Source organism: Orcinus orca, chromosome 8, assembly GCF_937001465.1.
Source record: "Orcinus orca chromosome 8, mOrcOrc1.1, whole genome shotgun sequence".
Taxonomy (NCBI): domain Eukaryota; kingdom Metazoa; phylum Chordata; class Mammalia; order Artiodactyla; family Delphinidae; genus Orcinus; species Orcinus orca.
The window spans coordinates 41,125,712-41,143,863 of NC_064566.1; the positions used below are offsets into that span (position 1 = coordinate 41,125,712).

An 18,152-nucleotide genomic window follows, 5' to 3' on the forward strand; every position below is an offset into this window, starting at 1 on the left:
TTTCCACTCAGATATCTTTATTTTTTTATCTTTCTAGAAACTTTCCTGGCTAGAACCGCCAGTAAAATATTGAATACAAGTGCTGAAAGCAAAAATCCTTCTCTTATTCTTTTTTCTTTTTAACATCTTTATTGGAGTATAATTGCTTTACATTGTTGTGTTAGTTGCTGCTGTATAACAAAGTGAATCAGCTATACATATACATATATCCCCATATCCCCTCCCTCTTGCTTCTCCCTCCTACCCTCCCTATCCCACCCCTCTAGGTGGTCACAAAGCACAGAGCTGATCTCCCTGTGCTATGCGGCTGCTTCCCACTAGCTATCTATTTTACATTTGGTAGTGTATATATGTCAATGCCACTCTCTCACTTTGTCTCAGCTTCCCCTTCCCCTTCCCCATGTCCTCAAGTCCATTCTCTACTCTGAGTCTTTATTCCTGTCCTGCCCCTAGGTTCTTCAGAACCTTTTTTTTTTTTTTTTAGATTCCATATATATGTGTTAGCATACGGTATTTGTTTTTCTCTTTCTGACTTACTTCACTCTGTATGACAGACTCTAGTTCCATCCACCTCACTACAAATAACTCAATTTCATTTCTTTTTATGGCTGAGTAATATTCTATTGTATATATGTGCCACATATTCTTTATCCATTCATCTGTTGATGGACACTTAGGTTGCTTCCATGTCCTGGCTATTGTAAAAAAATTCAAAAAGAGTCATGTCCCTTCTCTTATTCTTTTTTTTTTTTTGCGGTACGCGGGCCCCTCACTGCTGTGGAGCACAGACTCCGGACACACAGCCTCAGCGGCCATGGCTCACAGGCCCAGCCACTCCGCTGCATGTGGGATCTTCATGGATCGGGGCACAAACCCATGTCCCCTGCATCAGCAGGCGGACTCTCAACCACTATGCCACCAGGGAAGCCCCCTTCTCTTATTCTTGATCTTAGGGGGAAAGCATCAATCTTCCTCTAGTAAGGATGATGTTAGCTCTGTGTTTGTTTCAAAGATGCCCTTTATCAGATTGAAGGACTTCTCTGATATTACTGGTTTGAGTGTTTTCATCATGAAAGAGTGTTGGATTTTGTCAAATGCTTTTTCTGCATCTAGATAGATTATCATGTGATTTTTCCCCCTCTTTAATGGGGTGTATTACATTGATTAATTTTCAAATGCTAAACCACCCTTGCATTCCTGGCATAAATACCAATCGGTCATGGTATGACATTTTATCTGTTGCTAGATTCAGTGTGCTAGTATTTTGTTAAGGATATTGGAAATGTTGGTCTATAGTTTTATTTTCTTGTGATGCCTTTGTCTGCTTATGGTATCAGAGTAATACTGGTCTCATTTATAGAATGAGTTGGGAAGTTTGCCCTCCTATTTTTTGGAAGTTTGTGAAGGCTTGGTCTTCTTTCTTGTTGTTGTTGTTTTGTTTTTTTTTGCGGTACGTGGGCCTCTCACTGTTGTGGTCTCTCCCGTTGCGGAGCACAGGCTCCGGACATGCAGGCTCAGCGGCCATGGCTCACGGGCCCAGCCGCTCCGCGGCATGTGGGATCTTCATGGACCGGGGCATGAACCCGTGTCCCCTGCATCGGCAGGTGGACTCTCAAACACTGCGCCACCAGGGAAGCCCCTCTTATTGTTTTTTAGTCCTTTAAAATGTAAAACCCCAAAACTATTAAATTGTACACTATAATAGGGTGAATTTTAAAGTATGTGAAGGGATTGATAGGCACCTGTAACCCCTGAAAGGGCCTATTTCTGGTTTACCTTTATTCTTAGGATGCAGTACTGCTGAGTTTACCAAGTTACTCCTACCACGGCAAACCTTCAATTCCAATCTTTGTCTCCCTAGTCCCATGAAGCTACCAAAGGGACTGTTCATTCTATCAGTCACTGGCCCCTCTGGAAGCAGCGAACACCCTTTTGGTAGCCCCAAACTTGAGACTCACTTTCTTGGATTTCTGTCCTCCTCCAGGTCTTATACTGGAAATTCTGAGGAGCTTGTTAGTTCTTCAGTGGCTTCAAGCAGATTTTTTTATTGTTAATAACTTGTAACTTTTCTAGCTACCTTCAGGGGATATGATGGTCTGAGTTACCTAGTTAACTATTAGTGGACACTTGAGTCATCAATGTTTTAAAGTTATAAAACAACTATAACTTTATCACTAACAATATTTCTTGTTTGAGGGTATGTTTCAGAATAATATAATTAACTAAATTTTAAAACAACTCCTTTGTGTAATTATTTAAAAATGTATGCAGACACTTTTGAGCTAAGATTATGCAATTTAAATTTCGAGGTTAATATAGTTAATCTCACTATTTATGAACCCTAGCCGTAACATAAGACTATATTCATTCGTACAGCACATTTTTACTCTTCAAAATACTTTCACCATCTATTATTTATAATTTGCTAATAACTCCTCTGTGAAGTAAGAGATTATAATCTTCATTTTAAAGATGGATAGACTAAAAAACTCATTCATTTATTCATTTTAAAAAACAATGTAAGAAATTGTTCTTAAATTTAAACACACATGACTTTTGCAGTCTCACCTGACTTTTCCCTGTGGCAGTCTGTACCAGCCTCTGGTTCAGATGCTGAAGCATATTTCAATATTTGATGTCCACAGCTTATAAAATAAAACAGATAAATATATGTATATGATAAGTGAGGCAAAATTTTTTTACCTAAATACAATCAGAAAATCTGGTTATTTTTTAACTGCAAGATCCCAACTGCAAAATATCCTAATATTCCAATCTCTCTATAAACTTAACAGGCTTTATCCTAGAAAGCACCTGTGTCCCTATGAAGGAAATAACATATTTTGGAAGTAACACTGAGATCTGAGGTAAACACTTATTACCATCAAAGCAGAAATAAGAACAAACACCATATGAACTGGGTACTGTAAATAGGTACTAAATTAGTACATACTAAAATAATTCTCATACATTTACTGATATCTTATGATGGATAAAATACCACTATATTTCACTTCAGATGGAGATCATTTAGCTGGGAAATGAATAATGGCACTGAAATGAAAAAAAATTGTTTAGAATAAAAACTGCTAGATGAAGAAGAGGATGTAGTATTCATTAATCATCTAGTTATAATACAGAACAAGAAAACTGGTAATATTTTATTAAAATAACCTATATTTTGAAACAAATAGTAAACACTTGGGAAACTTACCTGTTACATAAATTGCTATCAGAATTTCTAAGTTGCTGATAAAAATCTGGTGAATTGGGTGCATTGCTCAGAGATCTGTGTAAAATAACACTTGGCTTAGTAAGAAAATCAGCAGTGTCAGGAAATTCTATAGGCGATCGGTTAGTTGGAGAGCCAGCAGACATTGGTCCATGACTGGGAGAATTCAGGCCGGGTAAAGTACCTAGAAAATTGAAAGAGAAGAAAGAGATATGTATGTATGTATGTACTGATATGTATGTGTTTATTGTCCGTGTTTGGGTGTTTATAAAGAGCATTTTCCTTCTTTAAAGAAAGCAAAGTATTTACAGTTAAATGATTAACTAGATTTCTACACGGAGCTATCTTCAACACCTTCTACGAATTCAGGCAGAATATAGACCATATTTGTCATCATCGATGACTGTGGAATAAACACCCTGTGGCAGGATGGCACATAGTAGGTAAATACTAAAAGTATAACTAAAATGTACATAATGTGTGGCACAAATTTTCCTAATTCATATTGGTCTTTATCTTTAACATTTTGTGTCCCTACCAGCTTGATTATCCACATGAACAAAAGCATCTTTACCAAATTTTATTGAATATTTTTCAGTACAATACAATTCATTTTTATTGAAGAACCAAAGTTCTTGATAGCATTAAGCAAATTAAGCATATGATAAAATTATATTAACACAACAGCAGATCCCTTAAAAAATCCACATCTTTCCAGCTCATTCATTCATTCAACAAGTATTTGAGAGCCTATTATATGCTGGAAAATGTGCAGTGTTTCACAATGGAGAAAAAGATGCCATCCCTACAACTCAATGAACCTAAAGTCTAGTGGAAAATACAAACAAGTGCTAAGTGTTAAAATAAGGGGAAAAAAAGAGTGCTTCAGAAATACATCCCTAATCCTATTGATTTACTCAAGAGCCTTTGCTGGGTGCCTTGAACTAAGGGTATATCTGGACAGGTGTAGGTGGATTTAAAACTTTATTTTGAAATAAAGATCCAAGTAAAGTGTGCATCAGAGAGGAAAGCAAATAACAGTTGTTAAGGTATTATGGTATTTTCAGACATAGTTACAGATGTGTGTGATGGTTAATTTTATGTGTCAACTTGGCTAGGTTATCATGCCCAGTTGTTTGGTCAAATTCCAGTCTAGATATTGCTGTGAAGGTATTTTTCAGATGTGATTAACATTGAAATCTGTAGACTGAATAAAGCATATTGCCCTTTATAATGTGGACTGGCCTCATCCAATTTGTTGAAGGCCTTAAGAGAAAAGACTGAAGTCCTCCAAAGAGGAAGGAATTTTCCCTCCAGACTGCGTTCAGAGTCAAAACTGCAACATCGACTCCTGCTAGAATTTCCAGCCTGGCAGCCTGCCCTAAAAATTCTGGACCTGACAGCCCTCTCTATCTGGCGAGCCAATCCCCATCAGTCAATCAATCAATCAATCACTCCCCACCCCATGTATATGTATGTAAGTATATATGTATGTATGTAGGTATATACACATGCACGAACATCCTATTAGTTCTATTTGTCCGGAAAACCCTGACTAATACAATGTGTTACTCTATTTAATCTTCATAATAGCCCTGTGAGTTAAGTAGCATTTTCATTTTACATGTGCAGGGCTGCCAACTGCTGTTCTATCAAACTGATTTGTTTAGAGGCTCCTATAATTTCATATAATGTTGGGGCTGAAAAAGATTTTATAAATAATCGGTCAAACACTTTAAAGTTTCAGAAGAGGAAACCGAGGACTAGAAAGGAGAAGTATCTTTCTTGTCAAAATAATAACAGTTAGTTACTAACTGGAGACTGAAGTCCCAATTTTCAGCATTCTTTTTTCTATTATAATACTGAGTGTCCGAAACCCTGACAAACAGGCTGAGAAGAATAAAGGATAGCCTAATTTTAGGGTAGAAATTTCATATAACATAGAAAAGCTTCGCGGAGAAGACAAAATGGTAAAGAAAATCCCAGCAACCCTTATAAAATACTTTCTACAATACAGATTCATCGTTTTTGTTATAAACCTTTTAAATTGTGAAATATAACACACATATAGAAAAGTTATAACAGGAATGCTCACCACTCAAGCTAAAACATAAAACATGGCCAGAGGTCAGAAACCCATGTCCAATATCTAATTCCCCTCCCTCTCATTAAAGGAAAGCATTACTTCGACTTTTATGGTAGTGTTTTTCTTGCCTCTCTTTATACCACATATGTTATCTCTTTACAGTTTAGTTTTGCCCTTTCTTTGAACTTTGTAAATTGAATCAGATAGTATAAATGCTTTTATGCCTTGCTCAACATTTTAAAAAGATGTTCCACATGTTCATTCATTTTGAATGACATATAAAATTGTATGTATGAATATAGCACAATTTTATTTCCCTGTTCAAGTACTGAACTGCCAAATTGTTTTCCAAAGTAGCTGTAGCATTTTACTTTCCAATCAGTGATGTATGAGTGTTCCTACCTCTGAACATTTTTCCAACACTTATACTGTCTTTAGAATTATAGACATCATAGTGGGTGTGAGGTCATGATTCCTTGTGGTTTTGATTTGCATTTCCCTAATGACTAATGATGCTGAGTATCTTTTCACGTGGTTAGGGCCATTTGTATACCTTCTTTGGAGAAACACCTATTCAAATCTTTTGCCAATTTTTTAGTGAGGTCAGTTCTGTGTTTATCATTGAGTTTTAAGACATCTTTGTCTATTCTGAATACAAGTCCATTGTCAAATCGTAATTTGCAAATATTTTCTCCCATCCTGTGGACTGTCTTTTCACTTTCTTTAGGTGTCTGTTGAAGTAAATACAAATGATTTAATTTTAATGAATTCCTATTATCAATTTTTAAAAAATATTTATTTGGTTGCTCTGGGTCTTAGTTGCGGCAGGCGAGCTCCTTAGTTGCGGCTCACAGGCTCCTTAGTTGCAGCATGCGAACTCTTAGTTGCGGCTTGCATGTGGGATCTAGTTCCCTGACCAAGGATCGAACCCGGGTCCCCTGCATTGGGAGCATATAGTCTTATCCACTGTGCCACCAGGAAGTCCCCCTCTATTATCAATTTGTTTCATTTATGGACTGTACTTTGGGTGTCTAAGAATATCCAAACTCAGAGATTTTCTCCTATGTTTTCTTCTACAAGTTTTATGGTTTCACTCTTATATTTGAGTGTACAAGCATTTAGAGTTAATTTTTGAGTATGATGACAGGTATGGTTCCAAATTCATTCTTTTTCATTTGTATATCTATCCAGTTGTCCCAACATCATTTGTTAAAAACACTATTTCTTCCCCTTTGAATTACCTTGGCACACTGGCTGAAAATCAATTGACCATGTAAGGGTTTATTTCTGGACTCAGTTCTATACCACTGAGTTGGAATATCCTTATGCCAGTGTCACTGTCTTGATTGCCATAGCTTGGTAGTAAGTTTTAAAATTTACAAGTGTGAGTCCCCCAGTTTTCTTCTTCTTTTTTTTATTAAAGATTATTGTAGCTACTCTGGGTCCCTTGAATTTCTATATGAATTTTCAGATCAGCTTCTCAAATTTCTACAAAGAAGCCAGCTCAGATTTTGATAAGGATTTGTACTCAATTTAGAACAATTTAAGGAGTATTGCCATCTTAACGATATTAAGTCTTCTGGTCCACGAACATGGGATATTTTCCATATGGGTCTTCCTGCGACTTCCCTGGTTGGTCCAGTGGTTAAGACTCTGCGTGCCAATGCAGGGGGCATGGGTTTGATCCCTGGTCGGGGAACTAAGATCTCACATGCCACGCAGCGTAGTCAAAAATTAAAAAAAAAAAAAAATCTGGGTCTTCTTTAATTTCAACATTTTATAGTTTTCAGTGTACAAGTCTTGCACTATTTTGTTAAATTTATTCCCAAGTATTTTTTAATAAATGTATTTATTTTATTTTTGGCTGTGTTGGGTCTTCGTTGCTGTGTGTGGGTTTTCTCTAGCTGCGGCGAGTGGGGGGCTACTCTTCATTGGGGCGGACGGGCTTCTCACTGTGGTGGCTTCTGTTGCAGAGCACGGGCTCTAGGCTCGTGGACTTCAGTAGTTGCAGCAGTAGTTGTGGCTCACAGGCTCTAGAGCACAGGCTCAGTAGTTGTGGCACACGGGCTCAGTTGCTCTGCGACATGTGGGATCTTCCTGGACCAGGGATTGAACCCGTGTCCCCTGCAATGGCAGGCAGATTCTTAACCACTGTGCCACCAGGGAAGTCCTGAAATTATTTTCTTAATTTCAGTTTTGCATTGTTCATTGCTAGTATATAGAAATACAATTGATTATCGATTATAGATCTTGTATTCTGCCACACTGATGAACTTGTTTATTGGTTGTAATAGGTTTAATGAATTTCTTAGGATTTATAAATGTATGATTATGTTGTCTGAAAATAGTTTTACATCTTCCTTTTATTCATTTTTACCTAAACTTCCCTGAGTAGAACCTCCAACCCAGTATTGAGTAGAAGTGGTAATTATTTTATAATTATTTAAATTATTTTATAATTTTTATAATTTCTAATTCTTTATATTCTTTCTGTGGTGAGACACTGTTGTCATACTGTCCTTACTTTAGATATGGTTTCCTCAAGTTCTTTAAACATATTTATGGTAGCAGATTTAAAGTCATTACTAAATCCCAAATCCAAGCCTCCTCAGGGAAATTTTGTTGGCTGTTTTTTGTTTGTTTGTTTGTTTGTTTTTTGCGGTTCGCGGGCCTCTCACTGTTGTGGCCTCTCCCGTTGCGGAGCACAGGCTCCGGACGCGCAGGCTCAGCGGCCATGGCTCACGGGCCCAGCCGCTCCGCGGCATGTGGGATCTTCCTGGACCGGGGCACAAACCCGTGTCCCCTGCATCGGCAGGCGGACTCTCAACCACTGCGCCACCAGGGAAGCCCTGTTGGCTGTTTTTCATTGTCTACATGGCGAAAAATTTCTTGTTTCTTTGCATGCTTCATGGTTTTTTTGTTGAAAACTGGACATTTTAGATAATATGTTGTAACAATTCTAATATCAGATCTCTCCCACCCTCAAGGTTTACGCTGCTGGTTTTTTGTTTGTTCGTTTTTTGTTTCTGATTATTCATTGAGTGATTTCCTGGACTCATTATGTAGATTTTGTTTTCTCTGAGGTGTGTAGCCACTGAGTTCTCTGCTGCCTTTTTTCCCTTTTCTCCTTGATTTACGCTTGCTTTCTTAGAAGCCATTCTTGGGTCAGTGTAATTTAGATGAGACAGAAGATTACTTTAAATGTCTTGCCTCTATGTCATCTGTAGATGAGAGTCTGTTTGAAAAGATACAACTTCAAACTTCCAGGCAGTTTACAAGACAGCCTTAGCTTTTACTTCCTGCTTGTGCAGGACCTCAAGGTCAGCTACAGATGGAGTGACCAGGGCCTTCACCTTTCCCAGATCTTTCCTGGGCATGTGCACAGCCCTAATAAACATGTGCTCAGCCTAGTATATGTGGTGGGATAAGTGTCCAAATTCTTTTCTTGGATATCCAGTTGTTCTGGCCCCTTTTGTTAAAAAACAAAAAACAAAAAACTATCCTCTTCTGTTGCCAGAGCTTTCCACTTCCCCAGGGTCATCTAGTGTCCAGGATTTCCTTTTAAATTCCCAATCAGCTCTTGTTCGCCCCAGTTGAAATCACAGCCTTAGGCACTCACAATGTTGCCTGGCATAGGGTATAGGGGTTTTTTGTTTGTGTTTTTGGAGAGCTGGGCTCTGAGTTAAATGAAATATCCACAGCACCCTGGGAGTAGAAGTGTTTGCCAGGGGGCTTGAACAAAACGTTTACTGTACTATCAGCTTGTTGCTTTTAATGCAGTTTCTAAAGAGGTAAGACTCTAATGGCTGCAAAGCTAGTGGCTTTTAGCTGTAGTATCACTGAGCTGGGCAGACAGAGGGTTTGGGAAGTGCCCCCAATTAAGCTGTTGCAGAACCCCACTGTCTCACCAAGGTTCAGTAGGTAGTTTCTCTTGTATAGATGACTTCTAGTTCTCTGGCTTTCGTTAACTTCCAGAATTCTGAAATGATTGAGTTTAGTTTTTTGCCCCTATTTTTGTTGTTTTAGCAGAAGAACAAGTTTACTGAGATCCTCTCTCTGCCATTCCGGAAGCTGATCGCTATATATGATTTTAATCCTTTGAAACTTGTTGAGACTTGTTTTATAGCTCAGCAAATGGTCTATTTTGATCAATCTTGTGTGTGTCCTTGGAAAAAATATGTATCTTGTAATGTCTGAGTGTGGTGTTTTATAGTCGATTAGGTCAAGTCAGTTAAATCATGTTGTCCTAATCTTCCATTTATCTATTACTAATATTTTGGTTTGCTTATTCTACTAGATAATGAGAGTGATGAGTTAAAATCTCCAAAATGAATACAGATTTGTCTTTCTCTCCCTTTAGTTCTGTCAATTTTTGGTTTGTGTATTTTATTTTAATTAATTTTTGGTTTGTGTATTTTATTTTAATTAATTAATTTTTGGTTTTGTGTTTTATACCCATGAGATCAGACCTGTGTCCTTATATTTAGTGTGCCTTTTGTAAAGAGCATGTACTTGAGTCTTGTGTTAATTGTCTGACAGTCTGTATCTATTAACTGGAGTGTATTTTCAACTTTTTTGTGGAAAACTGCACATTTCAGATAATATACTCCAGCAACTCTGGTCAGATCCCTGGCACCCCCAGCTCCCCACCAGCCACCCACGCTAGGTGTATATTTAATATAGTTTGCTTAATCCTCCATCTTGCTATTTCTTTTTTAGTTATTCTTTATGTTTCTGTTTCTTATTTCCTCTTTTCTTGTATTATTTTAGATTATTCAAGGTTTTTTTTTTTTTTAAATCATGCCATTTTACCTCCTATATTAGCTTCTTACTTATACTTTTTCTTTTATTCTTTTAATTATCACCCTGGATATTACAATGTGCATCTTTGAAGTATTAGTTTCTTTTAAATTAGAACTTTTTTAGTACTTTTCAATCACTGCCAGTACACTGTAAGTTTAAGTCCAATTTACCCCTTTCCCACCCTTTGTGCCACTGTTACCATATACTTGACTTCTTTATACACTATGCAGGCCACAAGGGAGTCATTGTTTTTAATGATCAGTATTCTCTTATGTACCCACACATTTAGGCTTACCAGTGCTTTTCATTCATTCCTGCAGATCCATGCTTCAATCTGGATCATTTTCCTCCTACCTAAGGAACTTCCTTTGCTGAATCTTAGCAGTGCAAGTTTACTAGCAATAAATTCTACCAGCTTTTGTTTGTATGAAAATAATGTTATTTCACCTTAAGTTTTAAAGGATATTTTCACTGGATAAAGAATTCCAGGTTGGCAAGTTTTGTTTTGCAATACTTTAAATAGGCCAATCTATTGTCTTTGGTGACTGTAGTTAATAATACTGTATTGCATAATAATACTGTATTTCATATTTGAAAGTTGCTAAGAGAATAGATCTTAAAAGTTCTCATCACAAGAAAAAAAAATTTGTAACTATGTGTGGTGACAGATGTTGACTTATGGTGATCATTTCACAACATATACAAATATCAAATCATTTTGCTATATACCTAAAACTAATATAATGTTATGTCAAATCACCCCCCCCATAGATAGATAATTGGATAAAAATTCTATTAGAATGACTTATTATAGGATATAGGATATAGTCAGGGTTTTTTCCTACTCTCATATTAAGATTTTTTTTTTCTCCCTCCACAATTATCATGCTACAAAAGAATGCTCTTTCTGGGGTTTTCCCTTGTTCTCTGTCTACAACTACCCAGGTTAAATAGTTCTATATTTTATCCCTGAATTACTAGTGCCTAACGAAGTGCCTGATACATAGTACTTGTTCAAAAATTAATAAATGAATGAGCAAACTCTTAATAGCCAACCCAAACTGCTTAGTTATGTTAACTTATAACACATGAAATGGTATTCAAAATTAGCTATAAATAGGTAATGACAAGGTTTGCACTACCATATACTTTGAGGCCTCCCATATTTAAGTCACAAAAATGGTTTCTTACCAGCTCTTCTTAGACCTATATGGTGGGTTAACGATACAGAAGATGACCTTTGCTTCGGGATTGTCAGTGGATTTGAACTAAAAGGTCCATTTAGATAGCATCCTTGACTAAAAGGGAAAGATAATAGGTTAAGATTTTTAAAAACATGAGAAATTCCTTTTTTCCTTATGGTCTTCAATTCAATTAGCAAATATCTGCTTATACATTTAGTTTAGACATCTATCTAGTGCCTAAGGAGTAAAGCAGGAGCCAGCAAACTTTTACTGTAAAGAACCACGTAGTAAACACTTTGAGCTTTGCAGGCCATAAGGTCTCTGCAATTACTCAACTCTGCCAACTGCAGTATAAAAACAGCCATAAACAATAATAAACAAATGAGTATTGTTTCAATATAATTTTATTGACAAAAACAGGTATGGGCCACATTAGGTCCACAGGCTATAATTTGCTGAACCCTGGCTTCAAGCAGGTTATAAATATCACCTGGAGGGCTTCTTACTACACAGATTTCTAGTCCCATCCCCAAGATTTCCGATTCAAAAGGTCTGTGAAGAAGGTCTCCCCTTCTTCACAGATATTGATTACCCACTGACGCAATCATATCCTGGAACTGAAATGTTTATTACAGGTTTTAGGGTTCTTATGAAGAAATTACATATAGGTGAGCAGTCACAGTATACCAACTGATACATAAAAGGCATTTTAAGATTATATATTTTAAAGCTTTTGGCCCAATGCCATACATATAGCACTTCCTTTCTTAGTCACTAGCCTGCCTGTTTTCTTCTGTTAGTCAATTCCTGATTGGGCACTTTGCTACAGGATCAAGGACAAATCTAGATTCTCTATTTTCCACTCAATATTTTGTTAGTATAGGCTGAGTTCTCAAGATTTTCCCTAACTCCTTCATCTTTTTTGTACTTCCACACCCCCTTACTCAAGGAAAATCTATTTTTCAGCATCAGATATATCTGATGCTATCTTTGTATGTGTTTTTCCACCTGTAAAATTAGAGATTTAGAATAAAGGACTTCTAAGAGAACATCTAGCCTTTAGATTCTATAACATTTTTTGCTCAATAGTAATAATAGTTTGTTGGCAATGTTACAAAAAGAGGCAATATGTAAATAATACCACTCAATAAACTCATCTCCCTACCAATGCTCAAACATTCTTTGTATTTGAATATTCATTGCCTACATACAGAGTGGGAGAGATGGGGAAAGAAGAGTGACAATACCACCCAGGGCAATATTCAAATAGAACAATCTGTGTACTCTACCAACATCTACTTCCTGATTAATATTCAAAACAAAGACAGGGTTTTCTCCTTCAGAGAAGAGACCCGAAGCACTGCTCCATAGTCTTCTACCTTAATCCAGGGGGGCCTAATCATTGAAACAGCTGTTTAGAATTGAGAGGTCAAATGACAGGTTTTCAGCTCAGTTCCAGAATCATTAATTCCCTGCCTATAACCAGATAAATATATACCGCAATGAGATTACATAAAAAATACTGAAAAGTGTATAACTGATTCACTTTGCTATAAAGCAGAAACTAACACACCATTGTAAAGCAATTATACTCCAATAAAGATGTTAAAAAAAAATACTGAAGAAAGCAGAGGGCAAGATAGGCTAGGAGTCCCAGTGATTATTAATAGTTGGTAGGAAGGTGATTAAAGTCAGACTTCGGAATCGGTCTTCAAATCCAAGTGCACAAGCATTACAAGAGATGTCAAATGTTATGGTCACAGAGTTAAGTCATATGTTAAGAGTTGATTTCTAAGACAATCAATGCAAATTACCTTGACAAGTTTTGTATCACCTCATTTATTATTTTTTTTTAGGTAGCTGTAAAACTTTCTGGCTCCAACATCCAGATTTGCAGAGCCATTATCTTAAAAACTGAGTGGGATGACACCATTAGCCCTCTTGAATCTCTGCAGTTCAAATAGGTTCCAGGCATTGGTATAAATCTCTAATAAATTATGAGACACATAATTGAGAAGCTGGTTCCCAAGTACATTATTTAGAAGACATACTATTGCCAGGCAACAAGTTATTAGATTTAATTACAGAGCACTTATGGCTATGAACGATGAATCAGAATAGGTTAAAGGCAAGCCTCTTTAGTGTAGGGGTACCTATAGTTGATGGCCCTCAGAGTTTTGGTATGCAATTTGCCTACATTTCCCAGGGAAAGTCTGTTCAAAGGAAATGAGCTGTGAGTTCTGAATACATTGTTTGTCCACAGGGAGGGTCTGGGTCCCAGCAGGCATTCCATGCATAGCAGTTTAGCCATTCTTTTAACCCTAGGTACTAACACTGTACTTGGGTAATTCAATTGTCAGCTAACCCAGAAAAGCATTCTTCAACTCTTCCTGGAATTTCCTGACCAGTAAAACTTCATCCTAGGTCTGAAACTTAAGCAGAAGGCAGTATCAACTGTCATATGGACACCATACCCCTGCAGGATACTTGTTAAGCAGCTGTTTATCTTCAAAGACCCATTTTAATGTAATCCCAAACTCTTTACAGTAGTCAAGCAGGTCTCAGAAGGGTTGTAATGACTAATGCAAGGTAGAAAAGGAAAATTGCCATAAAAGAGCAAAGAAAAGGTGTTAAAGAGATTCAGAGGCGAAACAGTTTACCTTTCCTTGGAGAACAAGGGAGGGGGATGTCAGCGTGTTATTCTTAAACTGTGACATCTGAGCTCAATCTTTAAAGACATACAGAAATAGGGGTCAGAGGGTCTCTTCTAGGTAGAGGGAATAACTAAAAAGGGGCACAACTGTGCACAAACAGAGGGAATATCAAACAGTTAAGCTTGACTGGATTTTCAGATAAATAAAGGTGATACCGGAGAGATATTTTGGTGTTATAAAGTAATGGCCTTCTTAATTAATTAAAATCTCAAGTCCTCTAAGAGATGAACAGTGGTAAACTCTTTTTTTTTAAATTAATTTATTTATTTTTGGCTGCATTGGGTCTTCGTTGCTGCATGCAGGCTCTCTCTAGGGGCTACTCTTCGTTGCGGTGCACGGGCTTCTCATTGCAGTGGCTTCTCTTGTTGCAAAGCACGGGCTCTAGGCGCGTGGGCTTCAGTAGTTGTGGCATGTGGGCTCAGTAGTTGTGGCATGCAGGCCCTAGAGTGCAGGCTCAGTAGTTGTGGTGCACGGGCTTAGTTGCTCCACGGCATGTGGGATGTTCCCAGACCAGGGCTCAAACCCGTGTCCCCTGCATCGGCAGGCAGATTCTCAACCACTGCGCCACCAGGGAAGCCTCAGCAGTGGTAAACTCTTAAGAGTAGGTAATACAGTGGCTGTTCAAGTAGGACTAATTCTTCTTCCTTGTGGTCTTCCTCCTTTGGAGTCCTCTCATCATACCTAACATAAGGTTTATAATACTTCACTTTTTTTCTCCAGGCAAAGCATAAAGAAAACCAAACTTAAGTTCTATATTACGCTTTACACAAATGAGGCAGCTGAAAAATATAATTCAGCTTAATTTTCAAAGGGACTGAAACTAAAAACAAAATTATGAGAAAACTTCAAGGAAGAGTCTAACACAAGTTACATGCCTGTTACTTTCACGTAGAGAGCTTTCCAAATCATTTTTCTACTCTTATTCTTTGCAAGACTGCTCATCTCTGTTTGCTTAATTTTTCCAAGTAAGGGTGCAACTTTGTCATGAGGGAGTAACAGAATTTTAAATCTCAGGCTAGGAATTTGGGCAGTATTCTATGGGTGTTGATAAATGTCCAAAAACTTAATGATTAGTAAAAACTGTATAATCAAAGTTTTGTTTACGGAAGATTTCTGGTGGAAGGGTAGAAGATGGATTGGGTAGTGAAGGATATTAGAAATGGAAGGATAATTCAATAGCCCACGTAAGGAATAATGAAAGCATGAAATAGTGTAGGCAAAGTGATAAAGGAAAAAAAGGAATAGAGAGGAAAAGAGGTTTAGAGATAGACTTGACAACTGTTATCTATAGAGTAAGGTAACAGGATGTATAGATAACACCAAGTTTTCTAGGTAAATCAATTTTGTAAGCAACCACAAAACTAGAGGACTGCAGCACTGTGCCAGGAAATGAGGACAGAATAATAGTAACAGAGGGAAAAGCAGCTGGAGGGATGAGAAATTTGGTTTCAGACATAGTTTCAGGGAGCAAGAGGTTCAATATTTAAATAATGCTGAAATCACAGGGTGATTTAAAAATCATAGTCAGAGAAGCTATGATCAGAATCCAGAGCTACATTCGTATCAAAACTAGGAAATGTGATCTACATTCTGGAGTACTCTAATAAATTCAAAATGAATGCCTCATGATTACAGAGTTACAAGCCTATTTGTTTTGTGCTACTAAAGCGTAAATGTTCCCAAACCAAATGTCACCATACATTAATGATCTATAGCTATGATGTCTAATATGCCTGCCATTTATATCTATATGATAGTTGCATATGGCTCTTTGTATTTTAATTAATTAAAATCAAATCAAATTTAAATTAAGTTCCTTAGTCATACTGGACACATTTCAAGCTCTCAATAGCCACACGTAGCTAGGGACTACCAAATTGCATGTACAGCTATAAAAAATTCCAGTCATCACAGAAATTTCTATTGGACGGCACTGATCTAGAGACTTGAATTTCAAAAGGAAGAGTGGTTGTAAATGCTTCATATATTCCCCTTTACCCTACGTTCAAAGTATACTTAGAAATTTATTACTGAGAAGCTCCAGCTTCTGCACACTAGAAAGATTACTTCTAGCCTCATCTCTTTAAAGTAGATGTTTCCTAATATGGCCAATTACTGTATTCTTCAAAGTTCTAAATCTTTTATGAGGCATATGATTTTGTTTTAATGAGTGTTAACTAAATATATGGAATCTGCCTATACTTACCTTTAACTCTGAGATATGTTCGTATAAAGATTAGTTTTCCTTGGACCATGTTTCTATTTTATTATCAATCGTGTGAGGCAGGAGTATAAAAATAACCTTAACTCAGTGCATCAAACGTTTCTTTTATCTTAAATGCATTGCTGTTACATCAATGTGATGGAAAGATGAAAAAACAGAATCATTTTCATCATTCTTTCTTAAACTCAAAAGTATTCTCAAGATATTTCCCAGGGTTAAGAAATACCTGTCATATTTTCAGTTCCTAACGTCATTTACTTCGTCATATCCTGCTTCCGTTAACAAAACAACAACAACGACAGCAACAAAAACCATTATCCTGTTTAGGCTCTGGGCTAGCTTTGGACCAAAGCTCATTTTCCTGTGATGTTCTCTTCATACTTGAATCCATTCCTATTTTATAAATCATTTCACTCAATTTTTCTTTCATAAAAATGGAGTTCATCTACTTGAATGTACTGTATAAGATTCAAATTAATAAACCACACAAGCATCTGGAAAATTACAATGATCTGATCATATTTCATATATAAAATGTTCATATAAAGTTTAACAGATAAATAGCTCTGGTCCAACACTGCCACCTACTGTTTCAAATGTGTAACTACACAGGTCAAGTTAAAGTATCAACACAACACATGCTCAGTCCTAACAAAGTGGTTTAACAGGAAATTTACACTGGTTCCAATTTTATCAACATGGTTAGATAATTGACTAAATAGAAGCTTATAACTCACACAAGATATCAATATCTTTCCTGGCCTTTAAAAGGCAAAGTATTGAATCCTTTGTTATCAGAGTAAGTGGATATATATACATTCAGAAGATCTCAGCTCCTGCAATCTCCCAGCCTCACTCACTTGGTTGCAGTTACTGACACCTCTCCTTTGTAGGATTAGCACTGTTTAGTTCCAAGTAAATACTCAACAGAATATACAATATATTAGTAGTTTTAGTTCCCCAGCAGGAACAGGGCTTAAAAGTGTCCTGTTACCTTACATCTCACGTCTGAGGTAACATCTGCGGTGAACCTTGGGGATGCTCCTCCTTTCACAAGTCAGAAACTGTTGACCAACCTCTGAATACTACGCAGGGGCCTGGTGACTGCCCCTAATATGGCCACCTCTACCGTGGCTTTCCCAGTATTGCATCCTAAATTGATCCTTGTTTCCTTAAACTGCCTCCCTGATTCATGTTCTTAAGGCTCCGGCATGCTTTGTACCCAACTTACCTATTTGGGGGGAAAGGAGATTACCTTCTTTTTAAGAATCAGTTTCTCTATCAGGTCACGTTACAAACAAAGCCATCCTATACTAAAATACTTCCAGTGTTCCTTTATGCTTTTAGAACTATTTCAAACTTCATTCACAGAAAGAAAGTTGATGTATTAGATTCAGGTTTCTTGAAAAGGCTCTGGGGATTTTACCTTAAAACGCCAAATTCTTGGTGAGACCTTTTGCCATTATTGCGTTCCCACCTTGGAGAAGTCTGGTCAATAGGTGGCAGACCTGAGGTTCCCGAGCTCCTTCTCAGCTGTGGGGTTGATAAACTATTCCTACTGTTTAGCCCCTGTTGGATAATTTAACAATGATTAAAATCGTTATCCTTCAATATGCCGTAAAAGATGGTCCATGGAAATATCAATACAAAGTACAGTTGACCCTTGAACAACTCGGGGGTTAGGGGCACTGATCCTCTGTGTAGTCGAATAATCTGGGTGTCATAAATAACATACAAGTGGGCCTTCCCTATGCAGGCTTCCTCCATATCCGGATTCCGCATCTGCGGATCCAACCAACTGCAGATGGTGTAGAACTGTAGTATTTACTATTGAAAAAGATACGGGTCTGAGTGGACCCACACAGTTCAAACCCATGTCATTTAAGGATCAACCATACATTTTTAGCAT

General features: G+C 37.2%; 1 protein-coding gene and 1 long non-coding RNA gene across 3 annotated transcripts in view; both read right to left on the bottom strand.

The window, feature by feature from the left end:
* LOC125965222 (uncharacterized) overlaps positions 1-18,152 on the bottom strand; it is a 420,463-nt gene that overhangs the window by 50,799 nt on the left and 351,512 nt on the right. The window lies entirely within an intron of this gene.
* PDE3B (phosphodiesterase 3B) overlaps positions 1-18,152 on the bottom strand; it is a 178,663-nt gene that overhangs the window by 40,666 nt on the left and 119,845 nt on the right. For both annotated transcript variants that reach the window (XM_033404443.2, XM_012536521.3), the window contains exons 4-7: positions 17,670-17,812; positions 11,313-11,419; positions 3,215-3,416; positions 2,569-2,645 (exon numbers count right to left, since the gene is read on the bottom strand). In XM_033404443.2, coding sequence (XP_033260334.1) covers positions 2,569-2,645; positions 3,215-3,416; positions 11,313-11,419; positions 17,670-17,812 — 529 coding nt within the window. The remainder of the gene's footprint in view (positions 1-2,568; positions 2,646-3,214; positions 3,417-11,312; positions 11,420-17,669; positions 17,813-18,152) is intronic.